Source organism: Brugia malayi (assembly GCF_000002995.4).
Source record: "Brugia malayi strain FR3 genome assembly, contig: Bm_v4_Chr2_contig_001, whole genome shotgun sequence".
NCBI lineage: Eukaryota > Metazoa > Nematoda > Chromadorea > Rhabditida > Onchocercidae > Brugia > Brugia malayi.
In genome coordinates this window covers 1,247,501-1,265,429 of record NW_025062476.1, presented here as the reverse complement: position 1 = coordinate 1,265,429, position 17,929 = coordinate 1,247,501, and the positions used below count along the sequence as shown (strand labels likewise).

The 17,929-nt window shown below is 33.0% G+C and overlaps 3 protein-coding genes across 5 annotated transcripts; all 3 read left to right on the top strand.

Moving 5' to 3' along the window:
• Positions 1-1,294: 1,294 nt before the first annotated feature.
• Positions 1,295-12,999, top strand: Bm4968 (PH domain containing protein; the record flags this gene model as incomplete). Of its 2 annotated transcripts, none has more annotated exons than XM_043078059.1 (38): positions 1,295-1,315; positions 1,519-1,596; positions 1,788-1,835; positions 2,119-2,211; positions 2,412-2,489; positions 2,585-2,665; positions 2,886-2,996; positions 3,214-3,300; positions 3,431-3,517; positions 3,597-3,683; positions 3,875-3,958; positions 4,897-5,010; positions 5,251-5,319; positions 5,636-5,782; positions 5,856-5,924; positions 6,040-6,180; positions 6,580-6,795; positions 6,881-7,051; positions 7,164-7,244; positions 7,436-7,584; positions 8,082-8,191; positions 8,402-8,498; positions 8,569-8,670; positions 8,779-8,911; positions 8,992-9,045; positions 9,433-9,547; positions 9,615-9,694; positions 9,767-9,850; positions 10,053-10,193; positions 10,491-10,691; positions 10,932-11,036; positions 11,177-11,372; positions 11,532-11,707; positions 12,000-12,078; positions 12,152-12,354; positions 12,461-12,571; positions 12,651-12,790; positions 12,915-12,999. In XM_043078059.1, the coding sequence occupies 38 exons, from the start codon at positions 1,295-1,297 to the stop codon at positions 12,997-12,999; spliced, it is 4,224 nt and encodes a 1,407-aa protein (XP_042933993.1). The 2 variants fall into 2 exon arrangements, with proteins under 2 accessions (XP_042933993.1, XP_042933992.1); XM_043078058.1 differs by having other exon boundaries at positions 8,082-8,269.
• A 752-nt stretch (positions 13,000-13,751) lies between these two features.
• Positions 13,752-14,750, top strand: Bm5403 (ATP synthase f chain, mitochondrial, putative; the record flags this gene model as incomplete). Its single annotated transcript, XM_001896038.2, has 3 exons — positions 13,752-14,001; positions 14,147-14,295; positions 14,652-14,750. 3 exons carry the CDS (start codon positions 13,752-13,754, stop codon positions 14,748-14,750), a joined length of 498 nt encoding a protein of 165 aa, XP_001896073.1.
• A 747-nt stretch (positions 14,751-15,497) lies between these two features.
• Positions 15,498-16,549, top strand: Bma-dtmk-1 (thymidylate kinase, putative; the record flags this gene model as incomplete). Of its 2 annotated transcripts, XM_001896037.1 has the most annotated exons (4): positions 15,498-15,630; positions 15,776-15,973; positions 16,124-16,329; positions 16,445-16,549. In XM_001896037.1, the coding sequence occupies 4 exons, from the start codon at positions 15,498-15,500 to the stop codon at positions 16,547-16,549; spliced, it is 642 nt and encodes a 213-aa protein (XP_001896072.1). The 2 variants fall into 2 exon arrangements, with proteins under 2 accessions (XP_001896072.1, XP_042933991.1); XM_043078057.1 differs by lacking the exon at positions 15,498-15,630 and having other exon boundaries at positions 15,832-15,973.
• Between the last annotated feature and the right edge of the window lie 1,380 nt (positions 16,550-17,929).

The window sequence follows — 17,929 nt, the reverse complement described above, 5'->3', positions numbered from 1 at the left end:
CGATTGTAATAATTAAAATGACAAGCAATCATTTCATACTTTTTTTTTTTTTTTTTTGCAAACAAATCAAACTTTGCATGTAATCTTTGAAGTTGCAGAAAATATGAATAAATTAATTTCTATCAGTATTAAATGTACTTATCACTTTTTAATCTGCAAGAATGGATGAAAATCGATATTCATGCATTTTCAGCTTTAAACTAATTCAGTTTATAGCAGAGATTATTCATTAGTCATGTACAATTTAAATTTTAAATGTCACATCGATTGAAGAATAAATTTTTAGTCGACTGATTGATTATCTTTCTGATCCTGAACACTGATCCTGAAAACGATTTATCTCCTTCATTGACTGCTATCCGATCTCCTACAAGGAAGGGAATTGAGAATTGAAAAGTCAAAAGTAAAGTAAAACATTATAGTGATTTAAATATGCTTCATGAAAAAGACACAATGAAATGGTCATCTTTACCTTTTAGTGATAGTCGTTACTCTCTATGATTTTAATATTTTCCCTCATACTTGTGCTCTGGGATATCTCGGGCGCCTTATTCAGAATTTTAAACAGTTTGTTCAACATATTTCTAAGTGAATACCAAATAATTTGCGCATAATAAACTTGAACTATTGCTTACTGTCACACATATTTTTTGCACTTTTTGCATCCTCGCAAAAGATAACAGCTCTATATATTCCAGACTTTTCCCCCGGGAAATTTATTTTTTCTTCCGGTGAATTATTTCTTTGTAAAGGAAGTGATAAAAAACAATTAAATCTTCTTTCCTCACAAAAAGTTTTGAAAAAATGAGTGGAAAATTTGATGGCGTAAATTGTTTGTCTTCATTTATTGGAATATCCCGGGAATCCATAGAGGTATGGGATGTCTCAAAGATTTCACAGCACAATCTGAGACATACCGGGAGGAAAGCTGAAGAATTGTCACCACTCCTTTCAGTCATAAAACGAGCGTTAATCTACAAAGAATGTGCTTTTTGCAGAAATCACGTAGACAGTTCTTGCATAAATCACGTAGGCTCATCCATTCCAATTATCTGCTGGGAAGTGTGCATTTTTAGGCTTCCATTATGTTCTTGGGAGAGACGGCATTGGGTATGTGTTATCCGCACGGGTAAGTTTTCCCGATGAGGGCAGCGCGGGGGGGGGGGGTTTATGTGAAGATCTAGTCTATCAGGGGATAGGAACAATGGAGTTTATGTTGGGGAGGTTGTGGAGTTTTTTTTTCAGTTCTGGTTACAGTGATATTCGTTCGTGCGCTCCTGTTGGAAGTTTAAAAATGGGTAGAAGACGTGGTCGTGTAAGGTTTTTCGTCAATTTTTAAGTTAAACAAAAAAAAACACATAGGAGTATAGTTTTTGATACAATAAATTTAAATTGGATACTATTCACTTTCTTTTCGTTTATCTATAAATCTTGTAATGTAGTTAAGGAATTTAAGTCTTTGTTTCTCATTTGAAAACTTTTAATCATCACATCGGATTAATATTGGAGAATATTCAGGATTTTGGTTACGGAGGATATGACTGGAGATATAACAACTACGGATACGTTGGCGACAGTCGTCGTGGTCGCGGAAATGTTATTATTTTATTTGAAAAAGTCTTATGATTAAAACAGCGGCACTTTGAAGTGACCAGATTCTTACTAGTGCCTTGATCACATAGATAATATAGATTATTTAGAACCTTGCAATTTTGTTTTACGATAGCTTTTTAGGGTATATTTGCATCTCATTTTTTTCTGCTGTATTGAAAGTTTCGAAATTTCAGTGCCGTGAAGTGAAGAATATCTGTCGTGCACCAGTTGGACAATATCCGGTATGTTTAATTTTGTAGTTTTCTGCTAAATAAAAAGCAATTATAGCTTTAAGTTCTCCGTTCTGTTTGATCTTTTTTTTGCTTTGTCTTCTAAAAGCTGGGTTGATAACAATGTGAAAAATAAGAGTTATATTCGATAAGAAATTGGTTAATGCATTAATGCACACCTTAATGCATTCCGGAAATAAAATCATGTGAAGTACCTGTCGCGACTACATCAGGCCATAAAAATGGCAATGTTATATTTTCTTTTCAGCCCAGTGCGACTGACCTTTCATTACAGGAAACAGCAGAAAACACAGTAGTGTATGAATGCATAAAGAGTTCTTCTGAGATGCAGAAGAATGAGCCAAAAATACCATGTGCAATTAACAATGTTAGTTCATTCATTTACTATGAAACTGTGAACGTTTTCGTTGGTTGAATGGCAAAGTTTTTCCAAATTGAATATCCGTATTTCTATGGACGAATCTATGAAAGCTGCGGAATAGATTATTGGACTACGGTTTTGTATGCGGAGTTTGTTACAGATAAATCAAAAAGAATTGATAAGAACAACGTTGAAAACAATTTTAGGATTTCGCAGAAAATGATGCAAAAGAGCTTGAAATTGTATCCGCTACAAATACTACAAATACTGAAACAACCGATGAGGTTTTGAATTTCCAGTTTTCAAAACAAAAGAGAAAACGTAGAGTTCGCTCTTTGTAAAGTACATATCCTGGATTATAACTTGAAGATCGTTGCAGTTAACCAACCCAGTCACGCAAGATATTGAATTGGGAAGCGAAAAGGACTTTAATGGCAATACGATTTTATTGTCCAGGGATGTAAGATTTATTGAAATATTGAATAAGTTTAATTTTTGCTCGGTTAATCTCCGAGTACTTTACTTTTTCATCCAGGAAGTAAAATAATGTTGTGAGACAATTCCCCTTAGTTGTCGCTGTATCTCAGAATTCTCTATGTCAATTATATCTGTTACCGATTAGGCTAATATTTATTTTAGTTAGTAGGATTAATAAATATTACAAATTTGCTGATATTCAGAAAAGTAATGTCGTCAGAGAAAGCTGTATTGTCGATCGTCGTCTATATTTGTGTCCACAGCGAAATGAGACATCATTAAGAGTTCGGAGTGAATTGGATCTTTTGGACCCAGTGCGGTTTTTTTTTTTCTTGACTCGCTGATAAACCTTTAATACTACTTTGTATTTTTTGTGTTAAGCACAAAATATACAAAGTATATATACTTTAATATTTTGTGTAAAAAATACTTCTTTTGTATCTTTTCCTTTCTATGCACAGTTTTCTCTCTTTCCCGCCCCTCTCCTCGAAGATTTTATGTTGAAAGAAAATCTGAACTAAAAAATTTTAGTTGCGTAATGTGGGCAAATCGGATAGTGCAAAAACAAAGGGAACTAATGCTGATCCATCTGATCCATCATGGAGCTCTTGTTTCGAGGTTTGCGGTTTGCAGTGTAACATTCGTTGTGCTGTGAAGTAAACATGGTTTTGATATGTAGAGCATTTGATTACAACAGATTATAATCATTTACTTTTCGGACATCTAATACATATACTAATTTTTTCAGCTTCACCTCAATGGTGATGAATCTCAAAATTCGAATGTCAGCAGGCCAAAAACTACCTCGACATCATTGGAAGTTCTTCATAATGGAGTAATTTTCCCTTGTCTTTGTAAGCCCAATTATAAAAGGATATTATTATCATATGATAACTTCTTATTTTCTGTTTCAGGAAAACTCTGTTCTAAATGTTACTCGAACTTTGAGCATTTCTGGACAAAAACTTGCTTCTGTATCGGACGAACACTTCTATATTGAGGTGGATTTTATCTCATTTACCTTGGTACCATCATTTTGTGTATCTTATCATTCTCTTATCTGCTATATTATTCACTGAAAGCGATCATAATCTGCATTTTAAACTATTCATTAAGTTAACTTGTAGTTCTACCATGAACGGTTCAATTCTGGACATATAACAATGTCATTCTGAAACTTTTTTTTTTTCAGTTAAGCGACGATGTAGACGAAGTTAATAATAAGGGTGATATAAACAGGCTTATATCAGTTTCCAAAAAAGATTTATGCAATAATGTTAGTTGGTTAAGATTGATGTTTTAAATTCACTTAATTTCTTATGATTTCTTTTGACTATTATTAATATACAAAACTCAGGTTGTATTCCACAAAGATGAAGATGTATTGAATAGAAAGGGAGCATATTTTTCTATGTATGACTATTGGAAATATTGACGAAGGAGTTCGAAAAGAGCATAGGGTTTACTTTAGTGCATAAATTTTCTATTGAAAGTTTTTACAGTGAAGCAATTACCATGTTTTTACTAGCTTTTGTATAATATTGCACGATATGTAGAACATTAATGAGAAGCTATTTTATCAACAAAAGGGTTTTTGTAGGAACAATGATAAATTTTTGATCATGTGGGGCAAAAGTGGGTGAAACAGACATTTTGAAAGTCAAGTCATTTAATTGTTCCTGCACATTGTTTACTAGTTCTTACATTTAATTTTTAATATCTCAAAAATAAAACAAGAACGTGCATTTGTTATTGTACATATTTCGTTGTTTATTGAATACGATTAAGCATAGTGGCAAGCAATCTTAGAATGCGATTTTTTTTTTTTTTGAAACCACAATTTTTACTATAGCAAAGAGGATTTTATTAAAGTTTTAACGTGACGTTGCTGGTGATCTAGCTGAAGATCTACGAATTTGAAGAAAAACATCACCACATTCATAAGTTTAAAAAATAGAATATTATTATAAAATACATTTCACTTCCTTGGGATTGCCGTTCCCGAACAAGTTCCAAATTGCGAAGCTATTACGTACATGCATGAATGTGTAAATTCCTATGTAAATATAAGTCTTGAGGGAGAGTTTTTAATTATGTCAATATTTAAGGTTGCAAAAGTGCAGGATTTCAAAATGTATAGAAGTTCTAGAGGAAAAATGGTTAAAATATGTTCTGAACAAAATTTATCAGTTGTTTGACTTCGTTATTTTTCAGGGTTTGTATGATGAGACTCATCGAACCTCTGACAATTGTCTTGATGCTGTATGTGGTGAAGTATCAGCTAATTCACGCTTTGTGACAAGATGGAGAAGTTTTTCTTTCTCTGCGGTTCGTTTAAAATTTTGCATAACAAATTTTGCATTGTTAGCTTACCGATTGTGGAGTGCGACAAATACAGATTTATTCAATTTTTACTTATTAGGTTCATCTGGAAAGAAAACTATGATTTATTGAAAATTGTTGATTATTAGAAAATTTATTGGAAACATTGCTCTTTCAAAACGTCGTATATATTCAATAAAGAAATTTAAAAACCCATAGAAAATTCAAAATTACCTTTTTTTTCAGCAGAACTGTAATCATACTGAGATATTCACGACAAGTAAGGATAAGAACAATGCAATTGATATTGGAAAAGTAAGTGAGAATAGTCCAGTACTTCAAAGTATAATTGGGAATTTTAGTCGTTGTTTTACATTTGTTGAAAGTATTCGTCTGATTTTATGCTGTTTTAAAATTTTATAAAGTATTGTTTTATGAAAATTTTATTTAAAAGGTTTTTTTAGTTGTCAACAATAATATTTGTGCTTTTTTTTTTTTTTTTTCAGTATTTTAAGAATTAGTTTCTTGCCTTGACAGTTAGGACCTTTCATGAATTTACTTGTTTAATAGTTATTGGGATGAGGTTATTTCTTGTGCTGAAAAGCAAAATTTGTTATCTAAATCTTTTTAGGCTAAAATATTGTTGACAGCACAAGGGTATCAGAAAACACCTTTGTGTCAATCGCGTGATTGTATATCGTTAACCGATCGGTCATCATCTAATTTTACTTTTTCATCTGCGCACAGCAACAAAAGTTTTACTGATTCTTTTCCTTGGGTTAGTGATTGTACATTAAGAAATTTTTTTGATTGGAGATGTAATTATATTTACACTTAGAAGTTATTTTTAGGGTGATGTTACTTCTTCAGTGGAGTCACATATATCAACACCGAGAAATAGTGATGTTGCAACAAAAGATGTGAGCGAGAAATTCATGGCTTTCAAGCTTGAGTAACAACAGAATATTTTTAATGTTCAGTTTTTGGCGGAGATAATTTTTCAAAAGGATTTCTTGCAATCTTTTAAAAATTTAGAATACATCAATGGATGCATCGCTTCCTTATATGATGCTACCAGACACCGATCATATATCAGGATGTAATTTCAACCGAACACAAATTAGCCGTGAAGAATATGTTAAAGACAAAACAAATGTTGAACAAAAAGCAAAAGTCGTAAGCTATATGTTATGTGTCCATTATAAGAATGACAACAATGAAAATTGAATAAAAATTTTCCTATGCGTCTTGTTTTTAAGGAGCTTTAATGCTTTGTTGTACATTTTGATTTACTTCGCGTATTTGGATAGGAAGAATACGACACGAAAAATTATTAGTATTTAAATGTAATTAAAAACAGTTTTTTTTTTTTTTTTTTTTTTTTTTTTTAAAAGAGTATGTGTAGTATATCGATGCATACCGGTGCACTCAGTTTGTTGTCCTTGTGAGAATAGAGACCTTTTTTCAGAGTCAGGTCCGTGTATTTTTCTTGTTTAATATTTTAATTAAAATTTTAATTGCCTTTTTTTTTACAAGTATCTTTTCTAGCTTTTTATCACAATTAGATTTCTCTAGGAATTGCCCAAAGACGAACTGAAAAAACATTGCTTTGTCACTCAGCACACTATTATTTATCCTGTAAGTCATTTGGAAATGCAGTGTTTTCCGAATAGTACCTATCAGTTCAAATACGAAGAAAAAGATGAAAAAAGTGTGGACAAGCAAGCAGTTACTTTACGCAGAGATCAGTGTTCGCAAACTAAGGAACTTGTGGTAACGCAATCACCAGAGGTAAATTTGCTGCCTTTTCAGGTCGTGGAGTAGAAATTAGATACTCGCTTACATGATTTTAGTCCTTTGATCTTTTTTTTTTCAGGATACAAATCGAGCAGTGTCTGTGTTGAATACAATGTTAGAGCGACGTTTAAATAACAGTGGAAGTCAAAATGGATCTTTTACGCAGGAACGATTAAACAGTTTTTATTCAACACCACTCGGTTGCCCAAAATCACCACCACAAAAGATTTCGAATTTTCAAAGTTTTACGGTCCGTTTTTTGAAAATTTAGCTTATATCTCATTTTTCTTTTCGTATAAGAGTGCAGTGCATCATCCCTATGAGTTGTTGACTCAAATCTAATTCTCCTTTCACCCTTTCAGGTAACCAACAGATTACATGACCTTGTTGATAGAAGTGATGCTCCATTACCACATTCAAAGTGTTTGTCAGTTGGACCTGAGGTTGTTTTCATTAAATCATTTATTATTGCTATCGCTACTTCTCGTTACTTTAGTGAATTGCTTTTCCTATGAATTGTACTTTTGTTTGACCACAAAGCACAGTTTTATTATTAGGCAATTTTCGGTTTACTAGTAACTATGAGTTAAAAATATATTTGCATGAATTGAAGGTTATTGCATAGCTATTTAAGATGGATAAAAAAACAGCAACGATTGTGAATGAACAGTATGAACATATTGTCAAGGAACCGAAGGAAATTTTGTTAAAGCAATATTGCCAGGAAAATAGCTCTGAGAAGGCATCACCAATATCAGGTAGCGAAGGACGCTCAACAATTCGGTATGCTTTGTAGCTTTTGACAGAAAATTATTTGCATTTCTTGCTAGTAATTATAGTTATTTTATAAAAATATTTGAAGAAAACTAGATTTATAGCTTCTTCAAAACCCGTTGCTTTCCGTCTACAAGAATTCACCGAAGTTCAGTTTTCTTACTGATGACTTTTCTTTCGTCATATGTACTTGTTAATTTATAGTTATTGTCTAAAGCTGTCGTGCTTGATTGTGATCTGAAATGCAAACAGTCTTGTTAAACAGTAGCATCTCAAATCCCGTTCCAGAAAAGAACATAACATATTGCAATATTAATTGAAGAAATACTTTAATCTAAATCACATTTCATCAAGAAATAATTGGTGCTTTTAATATAGCACATAACTTGTAACTGATTGTATTGTGTGAAAATTTGGAATAATTATACATTGAGAATTCCTCTTCTTTATACTTCAATAGCAATTTTGATTGCTAACAGATTAGTAGTCGCGAGTTGCAATTACAGCAATCGTTTGCCAAGAGGACAAACACGTAAACTCGCGTCTTTGTTTGAAACGATGAGTGATGCAGCAAGTGTAGAAATGTTGCGAGAGATGGATCACTTGAAACGCCGTGGTAAGTCAGTTCCGCCGAACATTATCAAAAAAACTTGTCACCAAGAGACTGAAGTCAATACCAGGGAACTTTTTCGAGGTTTGTTTTGCGTATTGCTTTTTAGAAGCTCAGTTGTCATTCCACCACATATTTTCTAGCTAAAAAAGTGTTTGACATTGTAATTTTGCAATAATTTTGAATGCAAACTCGGGAAATATAGAACTCATTTAGATCTAGCAGTTCCACTCAAAACAAATGAGATTGAAGGACACTTTATAAAAGACGAGCAAGTTGTTGAAGCACGCAACGTACGTAGCATTGTGAATCGGTTAGTTCTTGTACCTTTAGTTTCTTTGTTACGTTAATTTTTTTTCCTGTTTTTTACCTTATTTTTTTAGATTTGAATCGGTATCTGACCCAAATAAGTGTCAAAATCCACCGCGGACAATCCAAATCGATACAACACCACGAAAACTAAAGAATCAAAAACGATATTCACAGTACGTTACAAACATGTTACAACCGGTGCCAGGTGTTCCCAATGGCAGAAGTATTCAAAATGTTCAGTATGCTGTTGATTCGAACTACAATGTCTGTGGTATTGCAAGGTCACCTTCATCGCGATCAGATGAATGGAATGAGTGCTCGGGTCACGGAAGTTCCTCGCACAATTTGCCGTACGGTAGCACGAGCTGTGCTAACGTCTGGGATCAACAGCAATACGAATTAGGATTGCGCAGGGTTTTTATTTGCTTCATTCTAACATAACTATTTACAATTGTGTCTTTCTCAGTGCTTGTTATTTAAATCTTACTTTTCAGGGAATAACTAATCTGAAACGTTACGATAGCAGATACAACAGAGTAACGAATGAGGTAGAGTGATTTGCATTCTACTAGAAATTTATGCATTCTACTAGAAATTCAAATATATAATAAGCAATTTAAACAATGATATTTATTTATGTTTTTCTGCTCTCACCTCTTCTGATTTCTGTGGAAAGAATAAATATAATTCAGCAGCTGTTAAAACCACATCTGCTTCTTGTTGAATGCGAATTACGGAGTATTGATGTTTAAATTGCTTACTACAGAAAGTATAAATATGCTTCTATAATAAGAATATAATAATAAAATCTGTAATAAATGTTACAGATTCATAACGTGAGTACATCATTTCAGGCAAAAATTTACTTGTTTACATATTTTTACTTGTTTACGCATTATTCAAATCCACTATATTGATTGTGAAACTTATTGCAGATTCTCAGTCAAGACCCGTCCTATGCTATGCAAACGCAAATGCGCCAAATGAATTATAATCCTGAAGTACAATCAAGTTGCCGTATGGATGTTATTACCGATCGTTCGCAAAAACGTAAACAGTTTTTACATTTCATTTCTTGATCATTTTTCTACAAATTATAATATTTGTATTTTTTTAGATATTTATGAGGAAAGACTTGATAATGAAATTGTGGATCACGTTGCTGAAGTAGAAAAAGCGTTTGATTTCGTCAACAAGGTTTTCTTTGATTGATCGTTTCACAATTCGCTGTAACCTAACTAGCTTGAATCTTCCCTAAATATGTTTTAGACTGATTCACTAGCAACTCTTGGTCAACAGTGTTCGCAAGAATCTCTGGCAAAACCTTTATCGCCGTCTGCAAAAACTAATTCGGTTAGTGATAGCTATTCGGTCTACATTTATTAAGATAAGCATTAAGAAATGTGAAAATTTATCTTATTGCTGTAAATTATTAAATATATTACTATGAATTGTAAATTATTGTGTCCTTTGGAAATATTGATGAATCTTTCATCATCATTCCCTTTATTGTGTCTATATTGGTTGCTTACGATGCTTACAAAAATTTATCCAGATCTCACTATACCGTGATTTGGAAAGAGAATACCGTAAATTGCCGAACAATGACATTCCTGTTGGTTTTTCTCCAGCTGCTTATTCGTCAACTCCATCTGCTGGCGAGCGATTGGCAACTTATGAATACAAAAATCAAACGGTAATTTATTTCGATATTTCTGTTCCATGGTTATTAATTTGGTAATTTAGGCTAAGAACTATTGAGTTCTTATTTTTTGAGCGGTTCTGTTTATTTGCTAAATCTGAAATATATTGTGCTGTAGTGGATGTAGTATTTGTAAATAAGGGATCTATGATCATTTTGCTTCACAGAATTGATGTTTACTGAAGTATTACCGATATTATTAAGATAAGCATTAAGAAATGTAAAATACATGCCATCTTGACAAGATTAAAAGCATTTGTAAGAATGGGACTGGAAATGATTTATTTGCAGATAAAAACTACTAAACTTGGAGGTCACATGGTTTCATCGAATCCAATGGCTACTTCCACTCCTCTTGATGGTTCACCGGCAACTAATAGTCGCACGCATACTTCCGCGAGTTATATGCTTAATCGAAGTGGCTTCTCCTCAATAGCGGCTTCGACAGCGCACGAAATCGTTCAACTGCAACAGTCAGATATAGAGTTACAGGTTGGTGATATGCTTTTGATTTTATTTTGCTGGTAAAAACAGATTTGTTTGAATCTCATTTGCTCGCATATCATTAGTGCCGAAGCACTTTTTAGCTAGAACATACTCGTTCACTTTGATGAAATCAAAATTTATAGATTTTCTTGCAATTGCATTTTCTGTTAGCGTTTCCTCATTTTTTCATTATGAAAGGTAAAGTTCCTTCCTGATAAGTCTTTCTATATGGAATATGGATTACAGACAATAAAACAAGAAATAATGATCCAAGAGGGTCAGATTGCACAGGCATCATTGGCATTAACTCACTGTAAGAGGAATAACAGTTTTAATGGAACTCTTGTTGAGGTTAGTTAATCGTCTTATAGATAAAGGGATGCTTACTTTTATCCGATCTTTGTTAATGTTAAGTAATTCTTGAAGTGAACTGTGCTATAAACATTTTTGTTCTGTGAGCAGTTCTGAAAATAGATATGACATATTTATAGCTAAGTGCTCAACGTGGTTTGTTACTGGCACGCGAACGACTTCTGGCATTACGAAATGAAATGCAACGTTTGGAAAGACGTCGACTTATCAAGGAATCGGTTCCTCCAGTGACGAAACGTATGCGTGGAGCTATCGACCTTACATCAATTAATGTTTATCTTAACCGCAACTTTTGCATCCGTAATATTGATGAAAGTAAGTTTATATGCCAGTGTTTGTTGTGGAGAGAGATTTTTACTGTTTTTATAATTTCTAATAAAATATGTTTATAATCGTGACTATTTATTACCTTGTTCTTTTCCGCTTGACATTTGAGTTTTCCTGGAATGAATTGGGCAAACTATCTTTATCTAGATGTTTCGTACGCTTTCGTTATCCTTTTGAAAACTGATGAACAAGTAGAAGCTACGCAAACAGTTACACTAATGGACACGCGAGCATTACGTGTTAGCAAAGTTCATTTTTCTGATCAAATTCGTTTCACAAATCTACCAGTCGATTTTACAGTGCTGTTGGAGATCTATGCTTTGGTAACAAAATTTGTTTTTCTTTTTTTTTGTTATACAGTTTTTTAGGATCTATCTGTGCTTCACTCGAATGTTGTCGTTTATTTGCTGGAAAAAAAGTTCTTAGGGAACAGTTTTTATTCTTTTTCTTATTCCGTATATTTGGATCTTGAAGATTTTCGAGATTTCCTGGTAACGCATTTCTAGTGTGACTAACACTTGTTTTATAATTTATAACTGTAATTCCAAACTCTGTTTACAAGCATTCTGTTGTTGAAATTGCATGCTCATTCGTCAGAAGTTAGTACATTTTTAGAAAGTTACTGAAAATCGTCGCTCGGATGATTATTCATGCAGCATGCTGAAGAACAAAGCAAAGTCGTTGTTGAGTCCATGTTGGTTCTATCTCTTATTTCATTATATTTCTTAAACTTAAATTTTTCTCGCCCTTGTACTCATAATTTTTAGCTAAGAAGACATGTGGTGACGAATCAGTTGTGGGCTTCTCAGAATTCACATGCTGTGGACATATCTGTTTGAATAGGGACACCATTGGTATACAAAAATTCTATTTGGATGGAGCAGTTTATCCACTGGAAGGAACAATTGAGATTGACTCTCGCTGCACGACGCTTCCTCCTACCATTGAAATCGATTTCCGAGGATTCTTGGTAATTTCAAAGATTACAAGTAAATAAGTGTCGTAGGAATTTTTGTCCTGTTTGATTTACATTGATACTTTTTTTATGCGATGAATTAGTGTAATTTGTATTTCAGACAATGTATCAAGTAATATCTGGATTGGGGTCATGGGCTAGATACTGGGCTGTGCTGCGCTGTGGTGTAGTGCAATTTTGGAAATATCCGGATGATGAAGCTTCTGAAAAGGTTTCGGTATATTACTAAACATTCTGCAGTAATGTTATAAGATTTCGAAGGTGTTTCTGTAATATGAATTGTATTTAAGCCTCCTCTCGCATGTATGGACCTTTCGAAATGTACGGATAAGGAAATCAGCCATGCATCTCATGAAATCTGTTCACGTCCGAATGCTTTCACCGTCGACCTTTTGGTTCCAACAACACCTTCCCTTATAGAGAAGAAACGGTTTGCATGTTAAATTACTTTGATTACCAAGATATTGCTAAAAAGAAGAGCCTTATTTAGAGAGCGAACTGGTAGCGACGTTACGCAAGCAGAGAATATGTCTCGTTTTTTTTTTCTTTTTCAGTGTATTGTTATCTGCGGATACGAAGGAGCTTTGCAGTGCTTGGTTGAATGCACTGAATGGGACACTGGAGGTGCTTCGTGGATAGCCATTTAAAGTCCGACCTCTTTTAACGTGCGTAGTTTTAGAGGTGTTACTTATCAACTTAAATTCTAATATTATTATGTGTGGCAATTTATTTATTCCTTTATAATAACTGGGTGCATCTGTTTCATTCCATCTTTTATTTGTTTGTTGCTGATTTATTTTAATCATCAAATGTTACTTTTCCTTTCATCTGATTTTATTCTGTGTTATATAAAGAATTCAGTTCGCTGTTCTTCCTAATAAATTGTTTCTTTTAATTCGTATGTAGTATGCTGCAACATATGTGTGGGTCTGACAGCGCATATCTAACGTTAATAGTTGTGTACATTATATTCAAGCATGTTATATTGATTAGCTGACGATTTCTCAAGCAGTATAGGTTTTACTAGCTTGTTTTTTGCTACGGCTGAAGTGGCAAGTGGTTTGCATTTCATTTTTTTGTTTAGAAGGTTCATAGTTCATAGTTGTTTGTGACTGAGTTGGTCGCTAAGATGCAATAGATCTGTCAATGTGACAGTGAGATACTTTTGAGGTTCTGGCGGTTATTGTGTGTTTTGTTGTATTTTGTTATTCGCATGCATAGAATAGCAGTTGCTAGTTCGCATTTTTCTGGGAGCAATTTGTCAGGCAGCAATTTGAGGATGTTGTGAATTCAGTGGATGATTTCAGGTGCAAAAGTTATTTGTAATTCCCATCTAAGTGATTTTAGTAAAATTGCATAATTTAATCTTTTTTTTTTTTTTCTCAAGCACAATGGCAACAAAAATCCCTGTAACGAAGTACTTTCGACCATTTGTGCCACCATTACCGCCTGGCACAAAAATTAGCAACGATTTATATTGGGATCTATATATTTATCGGCCACTTTGTCGCCTTTGGGAACGTGTGGGTGTGTATTTGTACAATCGAGTGATTAATCGCTTCGAAATTGGCGTAAGAGATAAAGCATATAATGCTCGCATTCATGGTCCTTACTGTCCTTGGAGATATTATGGAACTAAAAGTATGGTTTTTTTTTTGGATTTTAGATACTCTTATAAGACATTCTGTTGAATTCTATTGTCCTTGTAATGGATTTCAGTGAAGTCTTTTAATGAGGCACAAGTAATGGCATAGTATCAATTTTGCTAATCTGAAGTGCCTTTTAGAAGATACAAAATTGATGGATGTGAAATTATGCGACCTACCAGCGTGGTTTTCACGTCGTGACAAATCGATTGGAGGTATTGCAAACGCCGCTGTGAAAAGTTTTTACAGATTCGAGCATTACTATTTCGATCACTATCTTATTAATTTGGTTGGGTTTTTGCTTTTTTAGTCATTTCCGAACATAATTAGTTATGCATAATATATGTAGTTGAATAACTCTGTAGTAACAGAATGATGTTTATTATGTAAAGCATTAAAGCACGAATACCGAAGATCTGATTGTAATACATTGATAAAAACATGATTAACTTATAATGAGAAACTAGATATGCATTTGGAGCGAATTAATAAATAGGGTTAATTATTTGATATGGAAATTATTTAGTACAAGTTTAAATACTTTCTTCTATGTACGTGTCCAGAAAATCTTATTTTACTTTATCAGATGATCTGTTTAATTATTTGTTCTTTGTAGGGGACACTGTATATTTTTTTTTTTTGCAGCCACGATTCTTCTTGCGTTTCGTTCTTTTTGCTTATCTGCTGGGAATAATACTTTTCTATGATGAGATTCCAGCTTCTGTTGCGCAGTATCACTGGTGATGCAGTAGATGTATTTTGATCTTTTTTTGATTGCTTTGTAATTCTAGTTGTATTATTTATTGTGCTCAATATTTCGTAAATATATGTGAAATTTGGAATTTGCTGCAGTTACAATAAATTTCGCTTAGATTTTTCTCGTCCAAGTTCGTTTTCAGAGTTTCAGGCCTTCTTAACTTTTATTTTTCCAACTCCTATTTTCATTATGATATCAGATCTACTCTCACGTCTTAAACGCCCATAAGTACTGAAACTTTCATAGCTTTTTTTAGTTTTTCTAAAATGCTATGTAGTACAAATTGAAAGTACTTTGTTTTCTGTTTCTAACAGTTTTCAACAATTAATTGGACTAATGGTGGAAGGCATCATGTTAATGAATATAGACAAATTTCACGCTTGTTGTTTTTTTTTTTTGAAGAAAGGATAAATTGGTTTTGTTTTATCAGCCAAACGATGGCTTTACCAGCGTTATTACTAAGCACTTCAAACATCGGTGCATAACTAGAAAAAATGCTACATTTACGCTGAATGCTCGTTGAACAGTAAAATGAGGTTTCATAAGCTTAAGTATATTACTTTCTGCGAACAGTAAATGACAGTTCTGATATGCATGTCTGTGATTCTCGTATGGTTGGTAACATTTCATTTATTTCCCAGGATGGTTTTGCTTGTCGATAGTGATTGATATATTCCTTTTACAGGTAAACAGTTGTAGTTGTATGAGTAATATAAATAATTAACATTGTAGGCATGGGATCACGAATACGTGGAGCATTTATTGTATTTGAAGGATGTGATAGAGCTGGTAAAAGTTTGCAGTCTAGAAAATTGGTGGAACGTATCAAAGCTGCAGGAGGGGATGTAGATTTAATTTCATTTCCTGGTAATTGATTCTTTATTTATAAGGCTTGCTGAATGTTATTAACATTTTAGTTTATAAAGCCATTTCACATCCAATAAGATTTCTGCACCCATAGTTTTTTTGTCGTAATGATAGTAATAATGAGAAATAAATGATTCCATTTCAGATCGTTCAAGCGACTTAGGTAAATTTATTGATCGTTATTTGAAAAAGGAAGTTGAAATGGATCCCAAGGAAGCGCATCTAGTATTCGCAGCAAATCGACAAGCACTTATGCCTTTGATGATGAAAAAGCTGCTTAAAGGAACACATTTAGTCGTTGACCGATACGCTTATTCAGGCATTGCCTATACTCTGGCTAAAGGTTTCCTCACTATTTCTATTTTAGTCCTTTTCAAGATTTTTTGTAGCATTCGAGATACTTAACCTAATTACGGGAATTGGGCGAGCAGTTAGGGTTTTCTTGCAAAATTTTTGTGGTTGTTTCATGTTCGCTTTGTTTATTGTGGTTAAGGAGCTGACAACATAACAATGGAGTGGGCAAAACTGGCTGATATGGGTGAGTTAAGACCTGACTGTGTTATATATTTCAATCTTTCATTCGAGGAAGCACAAAAGAGGAGTGGATTTGGTGATGAACGTTTCGATTTTGGCAATTTTCAAGGGAAAGTCAGTAAAGTCATGGAACAGTTAGCTGATGAAGATAGAGATTTGTGGAAAGTAAGTTAAATGAGCTTATGTTTTTTTTTATTTCGGACTTAGATTGATACAGAGTAGGCATTTTCGGGCAGTTTCGCAGTATTGACAACAACTTGTGTCAGTTTTTCAATTTAAGGTAGTGGATGCCTCCTTGACTGTTGAAGAAATATCCGAAAATGTGTGGAATTTGGTGGCACCAATTTTGGATAATGTGAGCAGAAAGAGCCTTATGTTTCTCTGATAGTAACGAAACTGTCTCACTTGTTTTACTCTTTTTCACTTTGCTGCAATTTACTGCAGGCAGTTTGTTTTATAAATTAATTCCAAATTGTTCTTATCCTTCAAGGTGTTGGTATTTTCTATCTTTTTTGTACCATAATGTATAAAAAGTAAAAAATGTTTCTTCTCACATTTTATGCTTCCGAATGTTTCTTTTATTTTTAAGCATCTTTTTCATGTGGGCCTTGTTTTTAGTTTCGGTTTTGGAACATTTAGAGTCCATTTAATGTAGTGAGTTCCTACACAGCCATCTTCATTGTCAATTAAAATTTTCAAAAATCTTATTTATAAATTAGGACAAGCGATGTGCTCAATGTAATGGATAGGAATAAGCTGTGTTTCTAAAATCATATTTCAGAAGATTAAAGACTTACAAATCGAACTGAACGACAATGCTAATCGGAAAAGTGTTTCATTACGCGTCTTCTGACTGAACTGGAAAGTAAAAGTATGAACTGCTTTTGAGAACTTCTAAGAATTGCTTCTAGTTTTTTCACCTCTCACAAATCATTAAAAAGTCTTTTGTTATCTTGCTGGAATGGAGAAAAGTAAATTGATGGAAAATCTAGTGTTGATTTGCAATGTAATTTTAAAGTAATTACAAAGGCATGAGATTTGTTGGGTTGCAGTCTGCAGTGCTTTAGAGTAATGGAAACCAGCACTTTTTATAACACTGTTCAAAATTTAACTTACTCATTTATATTGTAGAGGTGAAATATTTATACATTTAATTTTCATCAGAATCTCAGTGTCTGGCACATTAATGATTCGTTTGAATTGAATATCAAAAAGTATATTTTCTGTTTTGAAGTATATGCAGAAATACTGTGCTGTTTATTATCAATTTAAAATGAATACAGCACATGTGATCCGGTTTCTTTTTCTTGATCATTGGAAAGACGTATTTGTATTATATATATATGTATATATATAGTAGGGAAAATTTTGATAAATTAAGGAACGTGTTCAAAAAAAAAAAGACAAAACAACAAAAAATTTCTATACAGGAAAGTATCATTCATTGTTATATTCTTTGAAATCAGTTAAAGTAAGCAAGATTGATTCGAAATATATGTGCAGAGAGAATATGGCAACTATAGAACTTCTCTACTTAGTTAAATCTATTAAAAGAATTTTTCGTTTTGAATAGATAGAAGTGGTTATTATTTTTTTTTTTTTTTTACTAACTCTAACAATATTAATTAACTAACAGTTCATGAGGAAAAATTTTTATGAAAATTTTTTGGTATGCAAAGAGTGGATTTATTATTTCTAATTTCAGAGAAAAATTTCCAAAAATGACAAATTATAATTTTTTTGAAATAAATTTGATTATTTTTGA